Source organism: Hoplias malabaricus, chromosome X1 (assembly GCF_029633855.1).
Source record: "Hoplias malabaricus isolate fHopMal1 chromosome X1, fHopMal1.hap1, whole genome shotgun sequence".
In the NCBI taxonomy this organism is placed as follows: domain Eukaryota; kingdom Metazoa; phylum Chordata; class Actinopteri; order Characiformes; family Erythrinidae; genus Hoplias; species Hoplias malabaricus.
In genome coordinates this window covers 9,615,131-9,642,218 of record NC_089818.1, presented here as the reverse complement: position 1 = coordinate 9,642,218, position 27,088 = coordinate 9,615,131, and the positions used below count along the sequence as shown (strand labels likewise).

At 46.3% G+C, this 27,088-nt stretch overlaps 1 protein-coding gene across 1 annotated transcript in view; it reads left to right on the top strand.

The window, feature by feature from the left end:
- Positions 1–23,931, top strand: part of LOC136675895 (nuclear factor of activated T-cells, cytoplasmic 1-like) — a 107,024-nt gene extending 83,093 nt beyond the window's left edge. The window contains exon 10 of the mRNA XM_066652695.1: positions 21,614–23,931. Within this exon, the coding sequence (XP_066508792.1) occupies positions 21,614–21,669 (56 nt within the window). The 3' untranslated portion in view covers positions 21,670–23,931. The remainder of the gene's footprint in view (positions 1–21,613) is intronic.
- The last annotated feature ends 3,157 nt before the right edge of the window (positions 23,932–27,088 follow it).

The window sequence follows — 27,088 nt, the reverse complement described above, 5'->3', positions numbered from 1 at the left end:
TCACTCACACACTCGCACCTGTGGACAATATCACACACTCACCCAGTCACTCACACACTCACACCTGTGGACAATTTCACACACTCACCCAGTCACTCACACACTCACACCTGTGGACTATTTCACACACTCACTCAGTCACTCACACACTCACACCTGTGGACAATTTCACACACTCACCCAATCACACTCACACTTATGGACAATTTAACACACTCACCCAGTCACTCTCACACTCACACCTGTGGACAATTTCACACACTCACCCAGTCACTCACACACTCACACCTGTGGACTATTTCACACACTCACCCAGTCACTCACACACTCACACCTGTGGACAATTTCACACACTCACCCAGTCACTCACACACTCACACCTGTGGACTATTTCACACACTCACTCAGTCACTCACACACTCACACCTGTGGACAATTTCACACACTCACCCAATCACACTCACACTTATGGACAATTTAACACACTCACCCAGTCACTCTCACACTCACACCTGTGGACAATTTCACACACTCACCCAGTCACTCACACACTCACACCTGTGGACTATTTCACACACTCACCCAGTCACTCACACACTCACACCTGTGGACAATTTCACACACTCACCCAGTCACTCACACACTCACACCTGTGGACTATTTCACACACTCACTCAGTCACTCACACACTCACACCTGTGGACAATTTCACACACTCACCCAGTCACTCACACACTCACACCTGTGGACAATTTCACACACTCACCCAGTCACTCACACACTCACACCTGTGGACTATTTCACACACTCACCCAGTCACTCACACACTCACACCTGTGGACAATTTCACACACTCACCCAGTCACTCACACACTCACACCTGTGGACTATTTCACACACTCACTCAGTCACTCACACACTCACACCTGTGGACAATTTCACACACTCACCCAGTCACTCACACACTCACACCTGTGGACAATTTCACACACTCACCCAGTCACTCACACACTCACACCTGTGGACTATTTCACACACTCACCCAGTCACTCACACACTCACACCTGTGGACAATTTCACACACTCACCCAATCACACTCACACTTATGGACAATTTAACACACTCACCCAGTCACTCACACAGTCACATCTATGGACAATATCACACACTCACCCAGTCACTCTCACACTCACACCTGTGGACAATTTCACACACTCACCCAGTCACTCACACACTCACACCTGTGGACTATTTCACACACTCACTCAGTCACTCACACACTCACACCTGTGGACAATTTCACACACTCACCCAGTCACTCACACACTCACACCTGTGGACAATTTCACACACTCACCCAGTCACTCACACACTCACACCTGTGGACTATTTCACACACTCACCCAGTCACTCACACACTCACACCTGTGGACAATTTCACACACTCACCCAATCACACTCACACTTATGGACAATTTAACACACTCACCCAGTCACTCACACAGTCACATCTATGGACAATATCACACACTCACCCAGTCACTCTCACACTCACACCTGTGGACAATTTCACACACTCACCCAGTCACTCACACACTCACACCTGTGGACAATTTCACACACTCACCCAGTCACTCACACACTCACACCTGTGGACTATTTCACACACTCACTCAGTCACTCACACACTCACATCTGTGGACAATTTCACACACTCACCCAATCACACTCACACTTATGGACAATTTAACACACTCACCCAGTCACTCACACAGTCACATCTATGGACAATATCACACACTCACCCAGTCACTCTCACACTCACACCTGTGGACAATTTCACACACTCACCCAGTCACTCACACACTCACACCTGTGGACTATTTCACACACTCACCCAGTCACTCACACCTGTGGACAATTTCACACACTCACCCAGTCACTCACACACTCACACCTGTGGACAATTTCACACACTCACCCAGTCACTCACACACTCACACCTGTGGACTATTTCACACACTCACCCAGTCACTCACACACTCACACCTGTGGACAATTTCACACACTCACCCAGTCACTCACACACTCACACCTGTGGACAATTTCACACACTCACCCAGTCACTCACACACTCACACCTGTGGACAATTTCACACACTCACCCAGTCACTCACACACTCACATCTATGGACAATTTCACACACTCACCCAATCACACTCACACTTATGGACAATTTAACACACTCACCCAGTCACTCACACAGTCACATCTATGGACAATATCACACACTCACCCAGTCACTCTCACACTCACACCTGTGGACAATTTCACACACTCACCCAGTCACTCACACACTCACACCTGTGGACAATTTCACACACTCACCCAGTCACTCACACACTCACACCTGTGGACTATTTCACACACTCACTCAGTCACTCACACACTCACATCTGTGGACAATTTCACACACTCACCCAATCACACTCACACTTATGGACAATTTAACACACTCACCCAGTCACTCACACAGTCACATCTATGGACAATATCACACACTCACCCAGTCACTCTCACACTCACACCTGTGGACAATTTCACACACTCACCCAGTCACTCACACACTCACACCTGTGGACAATTTCACACACTCACCCAGTCACTCTCACACTCGCACCTGTGGACAATATCACACACTCACCCAGTCACTCTCACACTCGCACCTATGGACAATTTCACACACTCACCCAGTCACTCTCACACTCGCATCTGTGGACAATTTCACACACTCACCCAGTCACTCACACACTCGCACCTGTGGACAATTTCACACACTCACCCAGTCACTCACACACTCGCATCTGTGGACAATTTCACACACTCACCCAGTCACTCACACACTCGCACCTGTGGACAATTTCACACACTCACCCAGTCACTCACACACTCGCATCTGTGGACAATTTCACACACTCACCCAGTCACTCACACACTCGCATCTGTGGACAATTTCACACACTCACCCAGTCACTCACACACTCGCATCTGTGGACAATTTCACACACTCACCCAGTCACTCACACACTCACACCTGTGGACAATTTCACACACTCACCCAGTCACTCACACACTCACACCTGTGGACTATTTCACACACTCACCCAGTCACTCACACACTCACACCTGTGGACTATTTCACACACTCACCCAGTCACTCACACACTCACACCTGTGGACTATTTCACACACTCACCCAGTCACTCACACACTCACACCTGTGGACAATTTCACACACTCACCCAGTCACTCACACACTCACACCTGTGGACAATTTCACACACTCACCCAGTCACTCACACACTCACACCTGTGGAATATTTCACACACTCACCCAGTCACTCACATACTCACACCTGTGGACAATTTCACACACTCACCCAATCACACTCACACTTATGGACAATTTAACACACTCACCCAGTCACTCACACAGTCACATCTAGGGACAATATCACACACTCACCCAGTCACTCTCACACTCACACCTGTGGACAATTTCACACACTCACCCAGTCACTCACACACTCACACCTGTGGACTATTTCACACACTCACCCAGTCACTCACACACTCACACCTGTGGACAATTTCACACACTCACCCAGTCACTCACACACTCACACCTGTGGACAATTTCACACACTCACCCAGTCACTCACACACTCACACCTGTGGACAATTTCACACACTCACCCAGTCACTCACACACTCACACCTGTGGAATATTTCACACACTCACCCAGTCACTCACACACTCACACCTGTGGACAATTTCACACACTCACCCAATCACACTCACACTTATGGACAATTTAACACACTCACCCAGTCACTCACACAGTCACATCTATGGACAATATCACACACTCACCCAGTCACTCTCACACTCACACCTGTGGACAATTTCACACACTCACCCAGTCACTCACACACTCAAACCTGTGGACTATTTCACACACTCACTCAGTCACTCACACACTCACACCTGTGGACAATTTCACACACTCACCCAGTCACTCACACACTCACACCTGTGGACAATTTCACACACTCACCCAGTCACTCACACACTCACACCTGTGGACTGTTTCACACACTCACTCAGTCACTCACACACTCACACCTGTGGACAATTTCACACACTCACCCAGTCACTCACACACTCACACCTGTGGACTATTTCACACACTCACCCAGTCACTCACACACTCACACCTGTGGACAGTTTCACACACTCACCCAATCACACTCACACTTATGGACAATTTAACACACTCACCCAGTCACTCACACAGTCACATCTATGGACAATATCACACACTCACCCAGTCACTCTCACACTCACACCTGTGGACAATTTCACACACTCACCCAGTCACTCACACACTCACAACTGTGGACAATTTCACACACTCACCCAGTCACTCACACACTCACACCTGTGGACAATTTCACACACTCACACCTGTGGACTATTTCACACACTCACTCAGTCACTCACACACTCACATCTGTGGACTATTTCACACACTCACTCAGTCACTCACACACTCACATCTGTGGACAATTTCACACACTCACCCAGTCACTCACACACTCACACCTGTGGACTATTTCACACACTCACACCTGTGGACAATTTCACACACTCACCCAGTCACTCACACACTCACACCTGTGGACAATTTCACACACTCACCCAGTCACTCACACACTCACACCTGTGGACTATTTCACACACTCACCCAGTCACTCACACACTCACACCTGTGGACTATTTCACACACTCACCCAGTCACTCACACACTCACACCTGTGGACAATTTCACACACTCACCCAATCACACTCACACTTATGGACAATTTAACACACTCACCCAGTCACTCACACAGTCACATCTATGGACAATATCACACACTCACCCAGTCACTCTCACACTCACACCTGTGGACAATTTCACACACTCACCCAGTCACTCACACACTCACACCTGTGGACAATTTCACACACTCACCCAGTCACTCACACACTCACACCTGTGGACAATTTCACACACTCACCCAGTCACTCACACACTCACACCTGTGGACTATTTCACACACTCACTCAGTCACTCACACACTCACATCTGTGGACAATTTCACACACTCACCCAATCACACTCACACTTATGGACAATTTAACACACTCACCCAGTCACTCACACAGTCACATCTATGGACAATATCACACACTCACCCAGTCACTCTCACACTCACACCTGTGGACAATTTCACACACTCACCCAGTCACTCACACAGTCACATCTATGGACAATATCACACACTCACCCAGTCACTCTCACACTCACACCTGTGGACAATTTCACACACTCACCCAGTCACTCACACACTCACACCTGTGGACAATTTCACACACTCACCCAGTCACTCACACACTCACACATGTGGACTATTTCACACACTCACTCAGTCACTCACACACTCACATCTGTGGACAATTTCACACACTCACCCAATCACACTCACACTCACACCTGTGGACAATTTCACACACTCACCCAGTCACTCACACACTCACACCTGTGGACAATTTAACACACTCACCCAGTCACTCTCACACTCACACCTGTGGACAATTTCACACACTCACCCAGTCACTCACACACTCACACCTGTGGACAATTTCACACACTCACCCAGTCACTCACACACTCACACCTGTGGACTATTTCACACACCCACTCAGTCACTCACACACTCACACCTGTGGACAATTTCACACACTCACCCAGTCACTCACACACTCACACCTGTGGACAACTTCACACACTCACCCAGTCACTCACACACTCACACCTGTGGACTATTTCACACACTCACTCAGTCACTCACACACTCACACCTGTGGACAATTTCACACACTCACCCAGTCACTCACACACTCACACCTGTGGACAATTTCACACACTCACCCAGTCACTCACACACTCACACCTGTGGACTATTTCACACACTCACCCAGTCACTCACACACTCACACCTGTGGACGATTTCACACACTCACCCAATCACACTCACACTTATGGACAATTTAACACACTCACCCAGTCACTCACACAGTCACATCTATGGACAATATCACACACTCACCCAGTCACTCTCACACTCACACCTGTGGACAATTTCACACACTCACCCAGTCACTCACACACTCACACCTGTGGACAATTTCACACACTCACCCAGTCACTCACACACTCACACCTGTGGACAATTTCACACACTCACCCAGTCACTCACACACTCACACCTGTGGACTATTTCACACACTCACTCAGTCACTCACACACTCACATCTGTGGACAATTTCACACACTCACCCAATCACACTCACACTTATGGACAATTTAACACACTCACCCAGTCACTCACACAGTCACATCTATGGACAATATCACACACTCACCCAGTCACTCTCACACTCACACCTGTGGACAATTTCACACACTCACCCAGTCACTCACACACTCACACCTGTGGACAATTTCACACACTCACCCAGTCACTCACACACTCACACCTGTGGACAATTTCACACACTCACCCAGTCACTCACACACTCACACCTGTGGACAATTTCACACACTCACACCTGTGGACAATTTCACACACTCACCCAGTCACTCACACACTCACACCTGTGGACAATTTCACACACTCACCCAATCACACTCACACTTATGGACAATTTAACACACTCACCCAGTCACTCACACACAGTCACATCTATGGACAATATCACACACTCACCCAGTCACTCTCACACTCACACCTGTGGACAATTTCACACACTCACCCAGTCACTCACACACTCACACCTGTGGACAATTTCACACACTCACCCAGTCACTCACACACTCACACCTGTGGACAATTTCACACACTCACCCAGTCACTCACACACTCACACATGTGGACTATTTCACACACTCACTCAGTCACTCACACACTCACATCTGTGGACAATTTCACACACTCACCCAATCACACTCACACTTATGGACAATTTAACACACTCACCCAGTCACTCACACAGTCACATCTATGGACAATATCACACACTCACCCAGTCACTCACACACTCACACCTGTGGACAATTTCACACACTCACCCAGTCACTCACACACTCACACCTGTGGACAATTTCACACACTCACCCAGTCACTCACACACTCACACCTGTGGACAATTTCACACACTCACCCAGTCACTCACACACTCACACCTGTGGACTATTTCACACACTCACTCAGTCACTCACACACTCACATCTGTGGACAATTTCACACACTCACCCAATCACACTCACACTTATGGACAATTTAACACACTCACCCAGTCACTCACACAGTCACACTTATGGACAATTTAACACACTCACCCAGTCACTCACACAGTCACATCTATGGACAATATCACACACTCACCCAGTCACTCTCACACTCACACCTGTGGACAATTTCACACACTCACCCAGTCACTCTCACACTCACACCTGTGGACAATTTCACACACTCACCCAGTCACTCACACACTCACACCTGTGGACAATTTCACACACTCACCCAGTCAATCACACACTCACACCTGTGGACAATTTCACACACTCACCCAGTCACTCACACCTGTGGACTATTTCACACACTCACTCAGTCACTCACACACTCACATCTGTGGACAATTTCACACACTCACCCAATCACACTCACACTTATGGACAATTTAACACACTCACCCAGTCACTCACACAGTCACATCTATGGACAATATCACACACTCACCCAGTCACTCTCACACTCACACCTATGGACAATTTCACACACTCTCCCAGTCACTCACACACTCGCACCTGTGGACAATTTCACACACTCACCCAGTCACTCACACACTCACACCTGTGGACAATTTCACACACTCACCCAGTCACTCACACACTCACACCTGTGGACAATTTCACACACTCACCCAGTCACTCACACACTCACACCTGTGGACAATTTCACACACTCACACCTGTGGACAATTTCACACACTCACCCAGTCACTCACACACTCACACCTGTGGACAATTTCACACACTCACCCAATCACACTCACACTTATGGACAATTTAACACACTCACCCAGTCACTCACACACAGTCACATCTATGGACAATATCACACACTCACCCAGTCACTCTCACACTCACACCTGTGGACAATTTCACACACTCACCCAGTCACTCACACACTCACACCTGTGGACAATTTCACACACTCACCCAGTCACTCACACACTCACACCTGTGGACAATTTCACACACTCACCCAGTCACTCACACACTCACACATGTGGACTATTTCACACACTCACTCAGTCACTCACACACTCACATCTGTGGACAATTTCACACACTCACCCAATCACACTCACACTTATGGACAATTTAACACACTCACCCAGTCACTCACACAGTCACATCTATGGACAATATCACACACTCACCCAGTCACTCACACACTCACACCTGTGGACAATTTCACACACTCACCCAGTCACTCACACACTCACACCTGTGGACAATTTCACACACTCACCCAGTCACTCACACACTCACACCTGTGGACAATTTCACACACTCACCCAGTCACTCACACACTCACACCTGTGGACTATTTCACACACTCACTCAGTCACTCACACACTCACATCTGTGGACAATTTCACACACTCACCCAATCACACTCACACTTATGGACAATTTAACACACTCACCCAGTCACTCACACAGTCACACTTATGGACAATTTAACACACTCACCCAGTCACTCACACAGTCACATCTATGGACAATATCACACACTCACCCAGTCACTCTCACACTCACACCTGTGGACAATTTCACACACTCACCCAGTCACTCTCACACTCACACCTGTGGACAATTTCACACACTCACCCAGTCACTCACACACTCACACCTGTGGACAATTTCACACACTCACCCAGTCAATCACACACTCACACCTGTGGACAATTTCACACACTCACCCAGTCACTCACACCTGTGGACTATTTCACACACTCACTCAGTCACTCACACACTCACATCTGTGGACAATTTCACACACTCACCCAATCACACTCACACTTATGGACAATTTAACACACTCACCCAGTCACTCACACAGTCACATCTATGGACAATATCACACACTCACCCAGTCACTCTCACACTCACACCTATGGACAATTTCACACACTCTCCCAGTCACTCACACACTCGCACCTGTGGACAATTTCACACACACACCCAGTTACTCACACAGTCACATCTATGGACAATATCACACACTCACACCTGTGGACAATTTCACACACTCACCCAGTCACTCACACACTCGCACCTGTGGACAATTTCACACACTCACCCAGTCACTCACACACTCGCACCTGTGGACAATTTCACACACTCACCCAGTCACTCACACACTCGCACCTGTGGACAATTTCACACACTCGCACCTGTGGACAATATCACACACTCACCCAGTCACTCACACACTCGCACCTGTGGACAATATCACACACTCACCCAGTCACTCACACACTCGCACCTGTGGACAATATCACACACTCACCCAGTCACTCACACACTCGCACCTGTGGACAATTTCACACACTCACCCAGTCACTCACACACTCGCACCTGTGGAGAATATCACACACTCACTCAGTCACTCACACAGTCACACCTGTGGACAATTTCACACACTCACCCAGTCACTCACACACTCGCACCTGTGGACAATATCACACACTCACCCAGTCACTCACACACTCGCACCTGTGGACAATATCACACACTCACCCAGTTACTCACAGTCAGACCGATAGACAGTTTCACACACTCACCCATTCACTCACGCCTACATTAAAAACAATATCAAACCTTTATCTCTTTCTATATATTAAAGTCATACTTTCAATATCCCACAGTAATCTACATCTTTTTAGAGAGAAGCAATGTGTGACGTCTTACTCCACAGTCCCTGAGTTAGAGACAGTTATTTGACCCACCGCCCAGTCGTCCGTCTTCCACGTGGCATGGCGATAATCGTGGCGAGGGCTCAAGCACGTTGTTTTTGTGAAATTGGGCCAAATTGTGAGCGTGGAGCCTTGTCATAGGTGTTTATGTTAAAGCTGTGAGATTTATACTGGATTCACGGTCCCTTCCTCTGCTAAGGCACTCAGACAGAACGCTCACGGAGCCAGAGTCAGTATTAAATCTGCAGGTGATGAAATCCTATGGCCGTAACCTGGTGAAGGCAGGGCTGTGATTTACGTATGACAGTGCCATATTGCTGCAGGTGTGTGTGTATCGGTGTGTGTGTGTGTGTTCAAAGTCCTGGGATAAAGTCTGTTGTCTCCGTTAGCTGCAGTGATAGGCAGGAATATGTCTATTTCCTTAGTTTTTTATCTGGGCACGTGTTTGTGTGTAGGAGCTAGAGCAGATGATCAGTGGTCTCCAGTGGATTCCTCTGGTCATGCGATGCTGAATGGCTATTTCAGAGGGTCCAGATGTAGGACTGATATAGGCATTTAAGGCGGTCCTGAAACGAGGCAGTGGAAAAAAGAGTATCCAAGAGCAATGGTATGAAAACTATGGGGGAACACCAGCAGATGGCCTTAAAATATCTCAACCATTTCACCATTCATGACTTTTTAAACCATTAGGCACAGCATCAGTGGCATTCCTGTTTTTAATGTCTTCATGATGGGGTGATATCTGAGGAAGTTGTAGGGGTCAGGCCATGCATACAGGACTGTGTGAACGGCCAGGCAAGTTTATTGAAAGGATCTTTCATATACTGCGGACATTTCGAGTGCTTTAAAAGCGAGGATATACAAAGATAACGTGGGAGACAAGAAATAAATACAATGTGATTTGAATGGATTCATTGTCAAGACGAATGAAAGCATTGAAACAGTTCCTGAGATCTCACCCCTCAGAAAGGCTCTGTGATTAAAACCACATTGTCTGTAGATGTGAGTGTGTGTCGGTCTAAAGTACATTTAAACATTTCAGAGGCTTTTCACAGCCTTTTTGTATGATCTTCACTAGCTCTGGTGTTCCTGCCTGGACAGGGAATCGAACCCCTCCTTTTTCTGTGTATGTGGCGGCTTTAAATCTTATTCTCTTAGTTGCGTAGTTTGACGCGAAGTTGGAAACGTCCAGCGCTATTGACCACACATATGAGAGTGCAGGTGCAGGCTAAAAATAGGGTGCTACAATATATATCGATTTTTATCACGCACCGTTGGTTTGAGAGAGACAGAGCTTGTAGCACTTCCAGAACTCGGTGACCTCAATGAGAACGTGTGCCCCCAGCCAAGGAGGAGTGCTCAGAGTGCCCCAGGTCTGATGTGATAATAAATAAATAAATAAATTTAAACTGTTCCTCAGCTTCCTTTCTCTCTCTGGATATAGAGAAGTGGTCAGGCATGAGGCGTGCGGCCAAGAGTCTCTGCTCAGTCAGACGGCTAAGGCACCTCCAAGCACTCGCTCCCTGTGATGGATAGAGACCAATAAAGCTGGCTCTGATGTAAGCCTTTCTGGAAGCAGAACGTGCGGCGTATAGAAGTGTTTTATATAAGAAGGAATAAAGTCTGATTTGAAATCTGACATTAAGACTGACGGGGTACAGGTGATTTAAAGAGCCAGAGTACACATGCTGATGTCATAAATCCCATTTACACGCAGGTGTAGTGCCAAATTCTCACTCCGACCTTTATATCGTACCCCAAACACGAGATTGCTTCAATATGCTCCTGCTTTTCCACCATATTTGAACACTAGATGACTATCCGCCTTTCGCGGACGCCGTCGCCGAGCCGCTTTCCAGGTCAGTATTCATCAAACGCCGCTTATCTGATGGCCAAAGAGTTTTTGCCGTGAACCTTCACTGACTGAGGCTAGCAGACGTTTTTCATTTTTAACCCATATCTCATCGAGCAGACATGCCTTTTACGTCCATCTGCAAGACGCAGCAAAGCCACGAAGGCAGGAGTTTAGAAGTCCCCCTGTTTATTCAGGCAGGAAGCCTTGCTAAAGCCATCCTTTTTCATTCTCACACTTTGTCTGCTTCCAAATGCAGTCGATCAGCTAAAGCATGTGGAGCTGAAGCACTGGGTTTGGTTTTGCGCTGATGTCACAATAGAGTTAAGAGTAGTAACAGTCGAAGTATGAATTCTGTTTGTGTTTCTGCGTTTTAGATCAAAACTCACTGCTCACTCACTCGCTCATGTTTAACACAATGGGAATATGTGTTTCCCCACTAGAGGGAGCACATCCAGGGTCCAGCAGCTTAAACTCCTGAATGCTACCTCTCTCATAAACTCTGTTGATGGCTCTTTATTATAAGAATTACTAAATTAGACAAAAATAATATTTTTTTATGAAAACGGAAACTATTTTGTAATACCTCACCCCTCACCCGGTCATCCCTTGTTCCCCAGTCCTCCCCACAGTTTGAAAACTGTCACTTATCCTTGGCGTAACACTGTAGTGGACGGTGTTGTGCAGTGCGGCAAATTGTGAATAATTTCTGCACATCTCTGATTAGGGCACATGAGAGTAGGCCCTAACCATGTAAACACCTTCCCCACCGCACACACCACTCCCAAGGAGGCCGCACACCTCACCGTCCCTCGGGACAGAGAGGAAGTGAGCAGAGTTGAGGAGGGAGGGGGAGATAACGAAGAGAGAGAGAGAAAGAGAGAGACAGAGGGATGACGAGACGAGTGTGATAGGGAGACACACCAAAGCTCGGTGGATCAAAGGACATGGGCCTGTTTCAAGGCAAGCCAATGTAAACAGGGCTGTCTTTACAGAGGGTGGAACTGTTGTTGTTAGATTGGCCGGCTAATTCTGGAGGCTGTGTTTCTAGTGTTCTCCCAGTGTGTGTGTGTGAATATATCACATAGTGGGGACCAAAGCCTGTTTACACACTCACACTGTGGGCACTTCTTCACCACCAGCGGGTCCCCACAATGTAAATAGTTACATGTTGAGGTGGAGACATGTTTTAAGGTTGGGTTATGGTTAGGGTTAGGGTTGATGTCCCCACAACTCACAGATACAAGATCGTGCGTGTTTTGTGCAGGGTTTTGTTTTTCTTTCTTTCTCGTCTGGGTCGAGCAGACTCTGGTGTCTCCTGGGCTTCCTCACTCACCCTGGCAACAGTTGTAATTGATCAGGCTCCGGAGACTCACAGTGCACTTTTGTTTCCTCACACACACACACACACAGTAAACCAGTTCGGAGGCCGCCCCTCACTCCAACAGGTGAAGGACGTGAGCCAGACCACCTGGACAGCCTTGCAGGGGAAAAGTCCTTAAGAGGAAATGGCTGTCCTTTTCCTCAGAGAAACGTCAGGAGACCACGACACTGGAAGGTGGTTTGATCATAGGGACCTCACAGACTCATCCCAGTTCAGCCTGAGAGCGCTGACAAACATCTTTACACAGCAGTTGCTGAAGCCCCAGGCTGGGCTGGAGATGTCCCTGTTGGGCTGATGTAAATTGCGTTCCCCAGACACATTAGCAATTCGGCTAGCAGCCTCCATCTCACCACCTTAGCATATCGGTTCTTCTCTGAACATTATAAACACGGGGGGTGGGGGGGGGGGGTTGTATTTGCCTGCAGCAGTTTTATTGTGGTGTTTCCCGACCAATCACAGACAGATATGCTGCATCCTCCCGAGTGTTTTGGTATGCTAGTATTTTGCTAATGTTTGTGGGTTTTTTTTTTGTTTGTTGGGTCAGTGCACTCTGGCCTTTAGAGCTGCTGCGGTCTTCCCCCTCCTCCTACTGAGCTCTGTGATGGTGAATGAGAGCAGAAGCAGAGGCCTAGGGAAACTCCTTTAAGATCCACCACCAGTACATTTACCTCTCGCTTTCTCGCACACTCTCTCTTTATTCAAAGCCATATTTAAACAAACACTCCCTCCATTCCCCTCAGTCCCCCTCCTCTCTCTTTTCTTCTCCGTGCTGTCAGTCTCTGAGCTGAATGCTTCCACATGGGCAGCGCAGGATTCTCTGCATCGACAGTTTTTCAGAACGTGATCCATGGCTCACCCAGTTCTGGCGGAGTGTTGCGCCGAAGAGCCGATTAGCCACTGATCTGTGCGTTTGTGTTTTGTGCTTCCTTAACCCTTCTTAACGTTCCTCTCCACGGGGTTAAGGCGAGAGTTGGCACGCGGGGCTCTCAGGGCCGCCTCCCTGCCGCGCTCTAGCGCGTGGGAGGTTGCGGATAGCCCATTAGCCTTTCAGCTGAAAGCGAGAGCAGATTTGATATTGTGGGGAAACAATAAGTAATATGTAGCAGGAAATTCAATTGCCCTTCTCCTACAGCATCAAATTCAGAGTTAAGCTTCCTTTGCCAAATCAATTTCACGGGCAGTTCAAACAAGGTTAAAGCGTTTCTGTGAAAGCTGCTCTTCCATTGAACAGATACGATTTCAAAGCAAAAAAAAAAGACAGTGGTAGTCTGCGATCCTGATAGAAATGTGCTGGAGATGTTTTCACTCCTGTGTCTCTCAGATGTCTCAGGATTAATTAGTAATGAGGATTAAATCCAATGAGGAGGAATTAGTAGATCATATCTGCTGTAAGAATCACAGCAATTGCGTAATATTAAAGGATCTCTGCAAAAAAATTTTTCACCGCTTGCAGTGAAGACATTCTCGGCAGATTGAGGAGGTTTTGGGGATTCTGAGAGATTACTGTTTTGATAAAAGCAGGTTCGGATTTGGCTGTATCCATTTTCTTCACACAAACAGAAAGGGGGGGGGGGGCACTGAAGAGTTTTGAGATTAGTAAAAATATTAAATTCCATCAATCCATCCATTATCTGTAACCCTTATCCAATTCAGGGTCGCGGTGGGTCCACTGAGCGCAAGGCGCAAGGCGGGAATTCACTGGGCGCAAGGCGGGAATACACCCTGGAGGGGGCGCCAGTCCTTCACAGGGCAACACACACACATTCACACCTACGGACAATTTTGAGGCACCAATCCCCCTACCAACGTGTGTTTTTTGGACTGTGGGAGGAAACAGGAGCACCCGGAGAAAACCCACGCAGACACAGGAAGAACACACCACACTCCTCACAGACAGTCACCCGGAGGAAACCCACGCAGACACAGGGAGAACACACCACACTCCTCACAGACAGTCACCCGGCGGAAACCCACGCAGGCACAGGGAGAACACACCACACTCCTCACAGTCACCCGGAGGAAACCCACGCAGACACAGGGAGAACACACCACACTCCTCACAGACAGTCACCCGGCGGAAACCCACGCAGACACAGGGAGAACACACCACACTCCTCACAGACAGTCCCCCGTTGGAAACCCACGCAGACACAGGAAGAACACACCACACTCCTCACAGACAGTCACCCGGAGGAAACCCACGCAGACACAGGGAGAACACACCACACTCCTCACAGACAGTCACCCGGAGGAAACCCACGCAGACACAGGGAGAACACACCACACTCCTCACAGACAGTCACCCGGAGGAAACCCACGCAGACACAGGGAGAACACACCACACTCCTCACAGACAGTCACCCGGAGGAAACCCACGCAGACACAGGGAGAACACACCACACTCCTCACAGACAGTCACAGATAGGATGATTGGACCTAATTGTTTTATACATACACAAGTATGTATAAGTTTCTTTTAGTTGAGGAGAAGCTTCTTTAAAAACAAATGACAATGGTCGTCTCCAGAGGACACAGTTTGAATAACCCTGCTGTTGATTTATTTTCGCTCCAAAAAGTCAAGCAAAACCTAATTTGACAAGGGCCACTGGAACATTTGCATACGACCACAGGCAAAGACTAAAACACCAGCCCTACACTCTGTCTCACTGCAGGCCGGACCTGCAGATTTCACCACGGGGTTAAAACGCTCCAGTTAGCTTCCCCTCATTCTCATCATCAGAATCGGGTTTCACGCGCAGGACTGACCAGGCGCGACGGTCGTCCATCTCCACCAAACCACAGGCTCTCCTCTCTCCCCTCGCACCTCTTTCTGCTTGCTTTTCTTCTCCTACTCCACCCCTTCCTGCTCTCCGTGTTGCCAGTGTTGTTGGCTGTTAGAGGTGTGAAATTAGGCTCGAGTGGAGCTGTAATGATCCGCTAACCAGGCTCAAGCTGTGTAGCTGAAAGTGTATCTGGGTGTTGGTGCTTATGCTTGTCTTCAGATTTCCCCTTTTTCACTTCATGGTTCGTTGTTCCAGGGGTCCCGGAAAAGGCCTCAAACCACAAACCTTCTTTTTCATTTATTTATTTATTTATTTATTTATTTATTTATTATGTAGACTCCCTGAGTCTTTCCTGACTTCCAGTGAGCCTCTTCCAATCAGAACAGAGCATGGGAGCTTCCTCCGAGTATGTTCTTCCTTGGTACTCCTCTGTGAATTCTTTTCAAACCGACGCTAACTCAATGCCACTGAACAGCTTAACGCATCAGAGGAGAATGTAAACCACCCAGATCTGTCACATCAGCTAACAGATGCCTGTGTTAGCTATCACCATGAGCAGAGATATGGAAAAGAGGGAGCAAGGCTTTTTAGGTCTCCTGGGCTCAGATGAACTTCTCCGGGGCCCCCAAAACGTCCTTATGACCTTGTTACTTTGATAAGAATGTAGATTCCCGAAGTGTGTAAACCGTATTAACCAGATTACAGAGTTTACTGCCTCTACAGTAGAGGAGGAGTGAGTCCTGTTCTCATCTCCTGTGTATTATTATCGGTGCTGGATTATATATATATTTTTCCCAGAGCGTTGCACACACGTGTTGTGTCCCCCCAGATTGTCAGCAATGGAAACTAAGCAAACTGACATCAGTGCTGACAGTGCATCAGAGTCATAGCAGTAAAGTAAAGCACGGCGTTGCAGAAATGAAGCAGAACTGGAATTCCCGCGCTGTGTATTTTTAGAGGAGTGGACGTCAGTGGCCGGTCACTGCTCCGTGTGTGGAGGAGGAGATTAGCAGGTGCCTGGGACACGCTCAGGTTTGATGGACCACACCTTAAAGGAAAACGGGCAGGGAGGGGGGAGGTTTACTCGCTGTAGTCACGTTTGTGTGTGTGTGTGTTGGCAGTGACACTGTCACAGACTGGCACACTGCAGGGATGAAACATGTTTTAATAAACCAAACCTTCTGTGTTCTGTCACACTCCGAGATGCTCAGTCTGTAGCCAAGCTTCTGTGTGGGTGTGTGTGGGAGGAAGTGTGAATTTGCATTACTGTCTAAGCCAAACTGACAGTCTTGTGCTGATCAATTTTTGTCCTCTTTATCTGTTTTTCTTTTTATATTTTCTCATATAATTTAATTACACGTTAAATTAAAACCCCATTCATTTCAGTGTGTTTTCCCAGTTTGACCCTCACACACTTCTAGGATGAAGTCAAGCAGAAAACACACCAGTGCTATCAATAATATTGGCAACATCAGTGTGAGATGTTACTTTCTCTCTCTTCAACTCTCCCCAGCCCTTTATTCCTATCAGCACACCTTGGCCTACTCACTGAGATTAACCATGTGGTAGCAGCTCTGCCTCAGTCTGTGCAGCTCAGGGCTTTGCTCCAAGCTCCACATCCCAGGTGCGCAGCCAGCGGTGAGGCTTTAGTGTAGTTCAGCAGTGCACAGTTTCTACAGAAGACAATGGATAAGTCAATGAGCAGTAGACTAACAAAAGCACACACAGCTAAAAACACAGTTCTTTATATCATCGCTGTCCAAAGAAAATAGTAACTTTACAGTAGAAGGGAAGAAGATTTCACAGAGTTTGAAGGACAGCCGTTGTGTTCAAATGATGTTTGCTGTTGTGTCAAATTTGACCTAGTGCCCAATATTAATAGTGAAAAAGTAATGTAATAAATTCAGGTTTGGGGGTTTTTTTTTCATTTACAGCTGTTATTTTTTGTTTTTTTACTTCTTTAATTGATCAGTTTCTTTCTATTTCTTAGCAATCTCACCAGAGCATAGAGCTGGACGATATGGCCAACATTTATATCACAATATATTTCCTAATTTTGGTCAATACGATATAATTCCGATATTGTTATGAGCAATAAAAAAGCCACATAAAAACTGCCAATAACTGAAGGCAACACGACAACACCAGCAAACAACAACCTCAGATGCTGTAAATAATATGCACTGAAATATTAAAAATGTGTATAAAAATCATATAATTGTTATTATAAAACATTTTATATTGCGATATATATTGATATTGCATTATATCAGTAAGAAGGAGCTCAACTGAATAAACCAGTAATGAGGAAGATATGCTTTTGTGGCTTTATTCTGTGCACAACACAGTGACAGCTGAGCGTCAATGTTTAAGACCTATTTGTTGAAGACTGTTGTGAAAACGAACCTGTGTCTTATTACTTATTAATGCCAGAGATTGTTACAACGGATTGCATCAGGTGAGCTTAGCAGGGCAGGACTCCAAGTTTGACCCCAAGTGACTGCAGTCTGCGTCTGTAACACTCCCACACTGGACAATCTCCTCCGACCGTCGCCATCACAGTCTTTCTCTTTTTCCCCCTTTGTTCTGTTTTATTGTCTTGATGAACTAATATTAATGCAGAGCTATAAATAGACATGCCTGTAGCTTTGAGGTTTGACAGTTTACAACATCCTGTTTCAGTGGCTGTTCTGAATGTCAGCAGGGTGTGATTAGAGACCTCTGGACACCTTGCTGGCGTAAATCTCTCTTTTCTTTTTTTTTCCAGTTCTCGTGCTTTTCTTTTTTTGTATCAGTGGAAAAGCTGAGGGCTTGGAAATGGAAACTATTAGTTGATAAAGCAAAACAGTGCAGTGTTGTGGTTGCCGTGTAGGTGTGAATATTTCGGAGAAGCCCCGACAGTTGCCACGACTCACACGGGTGAAAAGGAAGCGAAGGCTTTTCCTCTGAAAACAAAACCTTGTCGCGCTGTTTGCTGCTGAGCTGCTGATCGCCTTTGTCCTCTCCACTCTGTGTTACCTGGGGCACTTTGAACCTTGTGTGTACATCCCAGCCTTTCCAACGGCGCATAAAAATTTGATCATGTAATTATGAGCATGCTTCTGTGGTTTGTTTTGTGAGATGCAAGGGGGGGGGAAGGTGGCGAGCTTGGCATGTAAATGCCTGTTTTGCTCCGAGCAGCAGCAGGTACAAACAGCCAGCAGTGTTGGCTTAGCCTCCTGTTTTCCACAGGGACTGCCCTAATGTAGGAAAACGGATTTGGAGCTCTGTGCATACATGTAAGTGTGTGTGTGTCTGGATAAGCTGATAAGGCTTTGTTATTGGTGGTCTGTTAATATAAATGACACTATAATGACGAATAAAGTACAAACCCTATGTACAGTACTGTGAAAAGGTTAAAGGGCATTTAATTCCGAGTTAAATTCAACACTACGTACAAGATAATCATAGTTGCGTCGGGAATGAAGGCAGGAAACTCTAGCAAAAACATTCACAGACATATACATTCCAGTCTTAGAAGTTGAGGTCCCGAGTGTACAGCAGTGGTCTAAGCCTGGAGATATCACCCGCAGTCAGCCCCATATCAAACCCCCTCTCCCAAATCTCTGCCCATTGGCCTGGATAGTATGGAGGTCTGTTTGCTGATCTGACAGATCTGGGCGGTTTGCATTCTCCTTTAAAGGCCTTATATGTTCTGTGGTGTCATTTTATCAGCAGTTCAAGAAAAAGGGCTTGGGCTGGTTTCACATGTCTCAGAGGAAGTACACACTCGCCCCCACCCTCCTGAGGCGGGTGGTAGTGTGTGCGATTGTGTTTTTTGTGTTTTTTTTTTTTTCTTGTGGTCCAGGTAATACCAATGATGCTCGGATCAGGTCTCTGGAGTGATTTCTATAATGGTGTGTATTAGATAGGGACTGATTTGGTGGCTTGCCAGGTCACTCTTGCATGGCTGTCAGGATTCTCATTTTCTCGCTCGTTATTCTACGACTGTGTAATGAGTAACTACAGGCTTAATGGCTGTTTTGATTGGAAAATGAATAAAGCCAGGTGTGTTTTTTTTTTCTTTTTACACAGTATTATATTACACAGTATCATTATTATATTATAATATTATCATAGTCTAGTGACATGCTTCTATTGTGTGGAATTCGTTTTTTTTTTTTTTTGGTGCTGCTGTTATCAGCTCTGGCCTTTTAGGGGATGCCACACTCTCAGGGTCACCTGGCCTCTGACTGAGATTCTCTGCAGTCACTTCCCTGGATGCAGCCAAAGAACACAGCTGATAAAAACACTCAGAAGTCTGGCTCAAAGAGTGTGGGAAAGGCGCGGGAGCACAACACACTCCAGGACAAATCTGCCACTCTACCCTTCTGACTCATGTAGGGCTTAAACAATCACAGAAAAACATCCAACAAAGACTAACATTGTGTGTCCTGGGTTAAGGCTCTGGATTCAGAGGTTTAACCCTCGCCTCGGCGCTAGTCCTTAGTTCTTAGTGCAGTAACTAGAAGCCTCATCTGTATAATATTTTATAGACTTTTAAGATGTTTTCTAGGCCAATTCCAAGAGTCCAGGACTAGGTTTAATCACAGTTCAAGAAACATGTGTTTGTTGTGTTTACTTGAATAATTGTTCTTAATTCATTCCTTCATTATCTGTAACCCTTATCCAGTTCAGGGTCGCGGTGGGTCCAGAGACTACCTGGAATCATTGGGCGCAAGGCAGGGATACACCCTGGAGGGGGCGCCAGTCCTTCACAGGGCAACACACACACACTCACACCTATAGACACTTTTGAGTCACCAATCCACCTACCAATGTGTGTTTTTTTTTTTTTTTTTTTTTTTTTGGACTGTGGGAGGAAACCGGAGCACCCGGAGGAAACCCACGCAGACACAGGGAGAACACGCCACACTCCTCACAGACAGTCACCCGGAGCGGGAATCGAACCCACAACCTCCAGGTCCCTGGAGCTGTGTGACTGTGACACTACCTGCTGCGCCTAATTGTTCTTAATATTTATCTTTATTATTTATGAACTATGATATTAAGCAAATTCATTGATACTCTCTCATTCCATTATTCTGAATATATAATGTGTACCACATGAATATTCAATGAGTCCGGCCAATCATATTTAATATTTCATTACGTTGGTCAGTCATATTCCATATTCAAATATACCGACCAATCAAATCCAGTATTTAATGATACTGGCCAATCATATCCAAGACTGGCCAATGATATTCAATATTTAATGATAATGGCCAATCAGATTTAGTATTTAATGATACTTGCCTATAATATTAAATATGTAATTATACTGGCCAGCCATATTCAATATGTAATGACACGGGCCAATCATATTTGTGTTTTGAATGTGCTGTCTACTGTACACACATTAATCCTCATTTCTGTGTCTTCTTGTGTTCACAGTCAATGAAATAATCAGGAACGACTTGTCCAGCATTTCCGCCCACAGTCACTCGTAGACAGCGGCAGAGACGTTCGACGAAAGTAGGGACCAAGACCAAGTCTTCCCTCTGACCCCCACCCCGTCCACACCTGGACACACCTGGAGTCTGGGTGTTCACAGCTGACAAATCAATAGAAACAACTACACTTGACTGAATGTTTCACATGAACGGCCTTAAACACAAGCAGGTGCGAAGAAGCGCCCTCCGTGACTGTTCTCCTCTTATTTCTCGTTTAGCTCTTGCCTTAAAATCGAACTCACTCTTTTTGCGGACCAAGATTCTGCCGAGACCTTGTTCTCAGCTCTTCGTGATGAAGCGGTACGTCCGGGCGGTCAGGACCAAGGCTTCATCACGCGGCGGCAGATACTGCAGTGCCTTGCGGCAAGCACAAACCAGGATGCAATTCCTTTCTTCTTCTTTATCTTTACTTCCTTTTTATACCTTTTTTAATTCAGTCGCTCGTTTGTTTACAGTAAATACAAAAGGCTGGAAATGTGTAGGAATGTGTGAATAAAGTAGACCAGTGTTTAGACCTTGTTTTATTATTTTCCTCCATTTTGTTTTTTATACCATGGCATATACATATAAAGACGTCTGCCGCGAATTATGTTGAAATATGTATGTTTAATAATGCTGTACATATGCCTTAATCACCTGTCCTTGTTCCTTGTAAAGCGTGTAGTCTCTCAGTGACGTTGGACCACCTCTACCTCCCCGACACCCCACTCACACCCCACACCATCCATCCATTGGAGCTCAGTGGTTAAAGCGCAATGACTATCACTCCATCTTTTTTGTTTGAAATGGCACTCAGCCCTATGGTTTGTCCAGGCAGAGTTCACAGCAGGTTTGTGCTAAGAACTGTGTGACACCTAGCTGCAGTTCACAGACCAAACCCTGGCTGAAGAAGCCAACCTTTCCTAGAATCTAATCTTTTGTCATTATTCTCACTGAAAAACTAGCCTAGTTTGAGACTAGACCAGTACGGGAAGGGCATTTTATAATGGCGCTACAACAAAAACACACCCACAGGAAACAAACAGCTTAATCCCAATCGTTTTTGACAGAGATACCGCCCAAGTCTAGGCCTTATATTATTAGCCTTCAGGGCTAAGGCTCGACATTTCCAGATGCGCTTCAGGAACATGAAATTATTAATAATTAAACTGCCATTTGGCTTCTTTTTCCCAGAGATGGTGCAGAAGTATAACAGCCTCAATGAACATATTATTACTAATATTCACGTGGTTATACATAGGGGTTGATGTACGGTTTACGGAGACAACGTCCAGCAGCAATAAATGACACGACACCAAAGGATTTTACCATGTAATGAATACGTCTTCTATATTTTAGAGTCTCTCTTCCACTAATCTGTGTAGGCTAGATATCTAGGACCATGCTTCTTATTCCCAGTCCTGGACAGGTGTGTGTCTTCTCTGCTGTGGGCAGTAGTGAGTAAAGAGGGAGTTAAGATGGAGTTAAGGAAATCTTTTATATTATAACTTTAAATAAAGTAATCACTATTGCTCTAATAGAACTTATATAAGGTTTTTTTTCCCCATACAGTTTATGGACTGTTAAAATATGACAGTGATATCTATATGCATCATTCTATCAACAATAAAAGCCACACATTCTGGAGAGGAACATTTACAGTAAATGTACCAGCATTAAACCAGTTCGGAAATGCCCAAACTGCCCTGTGCTGCACAGCAGAAACATGCCTTTGCCCTTTGGAGATCACAGCTGTAGAAGCATTGGTTTAGTGGGGCATGATGATTGGCCTCCAATGGCTATAGCTGTGGTGCTATAAGCCCGCCCACCCCCTACTCCGCTACTGGACTTAATAAAGAAAACCCGATATTGTGATTACAATCAAAAGAAAACGCAAGTAGGAACGTCCAAGACTGTGACTGAGAACCACTGGTTTCCATCCTGTGTAAGGCCCAAAGACCAAACCAGAGAGGTCTCCTGATGTTGAAGGCTCTCGTCTTATCTGTCGAATTTAAAAATAAATTGTCTTTCTAACGCATGCACTTAATATGGATAGCCGACGTTTCTGTTCCTTCTTATGACATGGATACCTTGGGATATTTTCTTCTTCCTCTATATGAATGCATGATCGTGTGTAAGAGACCCTGTCCCTGTGCCTTATTTTGCATCGGCTCAGCTCAACAGGCTGACTGTATTCTCTTTTCTCTTCCCTCCAGACTAGGCACACAGTGAATTCAATCTTGTATCTTCTCTAACATGAAATATTTATAGAAATCTCAAGGGTATTTTATGTATACAGTATGCTTTCTGCTAACGAAATGAATAAAAAAACTATTATTTAAACGATATCTGGAGCTGGGTGTTGATTTGTAGGCTGAATCTAGTCTGACTGTTTACCCTCGTTGTTCGTGTAACAGCAGACCACTCTTCTGGGAGATGGTGTAACATCGCTGTGAGGATTTGATGGCATTCAGGCAGGAGAGTGTTAGGGAAGTCAGGCAGTGATTTTTGGAGGATTAGTTCTGCATCACAAAGGTAACGCATGGTGCTCCATCACAGTAAAGAATGCAGTTCCACTGTCCTACAGCCCAATGCTGGGGCTGTAATCCCCTCTGACCTTAAAGTAACGCTAGTTAGTATTTTTACCTTAGAAGTACAGCTTCAAAATCACTGTGATGCTCAACTGAGCTGTATTAGGGAGAATAGACCCTCAGTCGTTGCTACTCCAGGCTCAGCACTGCAGAAACTCCACTATGTAACATTAAGAAGAGGGTAGGAAACTGCCTCATGCTGTGAATTAAACTCTGCACCTGCAAATGGAGCACAGGAGTGAAAACGCAAAGCCTTACCTAGTGTTTCTTTAAAAATGGATTAAGTGATTTTTACAAAAAAAAACACTTCCTGTTGTGTTTCTTGAAATATTTTTACATGCCAAAGTCAACCAGTAAAATAAATGCTCTGATGACATAAATATCTGATCATCCCCCCATACCCCCACAAAGGGGTCATGGAGGGGATGAAGGGGAAAAAGGGAGGAACAAATACATTCACCGCAGGAAGGAGCAGCCACACTGGAGGGAAAAATTCCCAGCGTAAAGCACACTTTGTCCTGAATAGCACCCTACTCCCTAAATAGTGCCCTTCACTGATTATTCGGCTACAGCCCTATACACTGACAGTGCACTAGATGTTAGACAGGGACAGAAATGGCTTTATTATTAACACAATGTCATTATTTTATGACCTATGTTGTGCACTACGTAGGGTGGAGGAAGCTATTTGAGATTCAGCCGTAGTGCTTTGGGGGGTTCGCAGAGTGATGGTAGGAGGGCAAAATTTAGGGAAGGGACTTTTTTGGTTGGATTTTTTCAAAAATTACCGTTTTCTACAACATCACCCCCTCCAGCGTTGATTCCACGTGCAGCTGCTCCAATAGTCCCTAATCATTTCATGAATCTCTAAGGCAAGTAACGGTGAGAAATTCCCAGCTGAGTGGGAGTCCGAAAACCTCAAATTGTATAAAAACGTCTGTCCTTCCTCCTGTTACAACTGCTCCATCACAAACATCCGCCGCAACCTTCTGACTCAAAACCAGAGGAGACTTTCCATTCACAGAGGAACAGCAGAGATTCGATAGATTTCACGTTGTCAAGTAATTTTCTTCCGCTCCTTTTTGATTTTTGTCGCTCCACTTTGAGCTTGGGTTCACAATTTCCATTTATGTATTTTCATTGCACACACAAACACACACACACACACACACACACACACACACATGCAGCAGTCAGACAGACAGATAGAGATGGCCTTAACTGTTAGTTCGTCCTGTTTTCCTCCTGTGTCACGTATTTAAGGTGGGAGGGTTGCAGGACCTGGGGGAGAGGCAAGGTGTACGAGGGTCAGAAGCAGGCAGCAGCAGCAGGGAGCGAAGGGTGGGGGGGGATCATGGGAAAAAGGGCCGGCTCTGTGCCACGGGACTCTCCTGTGTACCACCTGTCTGTCCCGCAGACTTTTTCCATGCAGCTGCATTCTAAAACAGCCATCGCCATGGCGACAGAAGGCAGGCCTGGGCGGTGCTCCTCGCCCGTGGCATTCCAAAAATAACCTCCCAAATTTGCTCACGCCTCTTTTTCCGGGCACCCGACTTTTCCTTTTGACTTTTCCCAAAGCCCTGTCCAAAAAGGAACTTCTGTGACTTACGGCGGGGAGCGTACACGGTCACTCCTCGCTGCCCAGCCCTGTGTTTACAAACGGGTGTGTACAAGGGTCTCGGTCAGGGGTTTGGCCACCAGAAGAGCTTCAACCAGCTCAGCAAAATGGCAAACTGCCCCCTGCTGCGTAACAAAGCCACCGGGGCCTCGGGGAAGGGGGGAAATTTTCAGACTTGTCTCTTGGATTACACCATGCAGGCTTTTGCTCACTGGTGGAGAATGAGTGTGAGTGACTGGGTGAGTGTGTTAATGACTGAGTGAGTGTGTGAAATACTCCACAGGTGTGTGTGTGTGTGTGTGTGTGTGTGTGTCTGGTTGAGTGACTGGGTGAGTGTGTGAAATACTCCACTGGTGTGTGTGTGTGTGTGTGTGTGTGTGTGTCTGGTTGAGTGGCTGTGTGAGTGTGTGAAATACTCCACAGGTGTGTGTGTGTGTGTGTGTGTGTGTGTGTGTGTGTGTCTGGTTGAGTGACTGGGTGAGTGTGTGAAATACTCCACTGGTGTGTGTGTGTGTGTGTGTGTCTGGTTGAGTGGCTGTGTGAGTGTGTGAAATACTCCACAGGTGTGTGTGTGTGTGTGTCTGGTTGAGTGACTGGGTGAGTGTGTGAAATACTCCACAGGTGTGTGTGTGTGTGTGTGTGTGTGTGTGTGTGTGTGTGTGTGTGTCTGGTTGAGTGACTGGGTGAGTGTGGGAAATACTCCACTGGTGTGTGTGTGTGTGTCTGGTTGAGTGGCTGTGTGTGTGTGTGTGTGTGTCTGGTTGAGTGACTCGGTGAGTGTGTGAAATACTCCACAGGTGTGTGTGTGTGTGTGTGTGTCTGGTTGAGTGACTCGGTGAGTGTGTGAAATACTCCACAGGTGTGTGTGTGTGTGTGTGTGTGTGTGTATGTCTGGTTGAGTGACTGGGTGAGTGTGTGAAATACTCCACAGGTGTGTGTGTGTGTGTGTGTGTGTGTATGTCTGGTTGAGTGACTGGGTGAGTGTGTGAAATACTCCACAGGTGTGTGTGTGTGTCTGTGTGTGTGTATGTCTGGTTGAGTGACTGGGTGAGTGTGTGAAATAATCCACAGGTGTGTGTGTGTGTGTCTGGTTGAGTGACTGGGTGAGGTTGTGATTCCCCTAGATGGACAGGCTACTTGTCTTTGCACCAATGAATCTGGAAGACTACAGATGAATGAATGAATGTTAAGTTTATACCTAAGCGTATATGCAGTAATGAGTTATTTA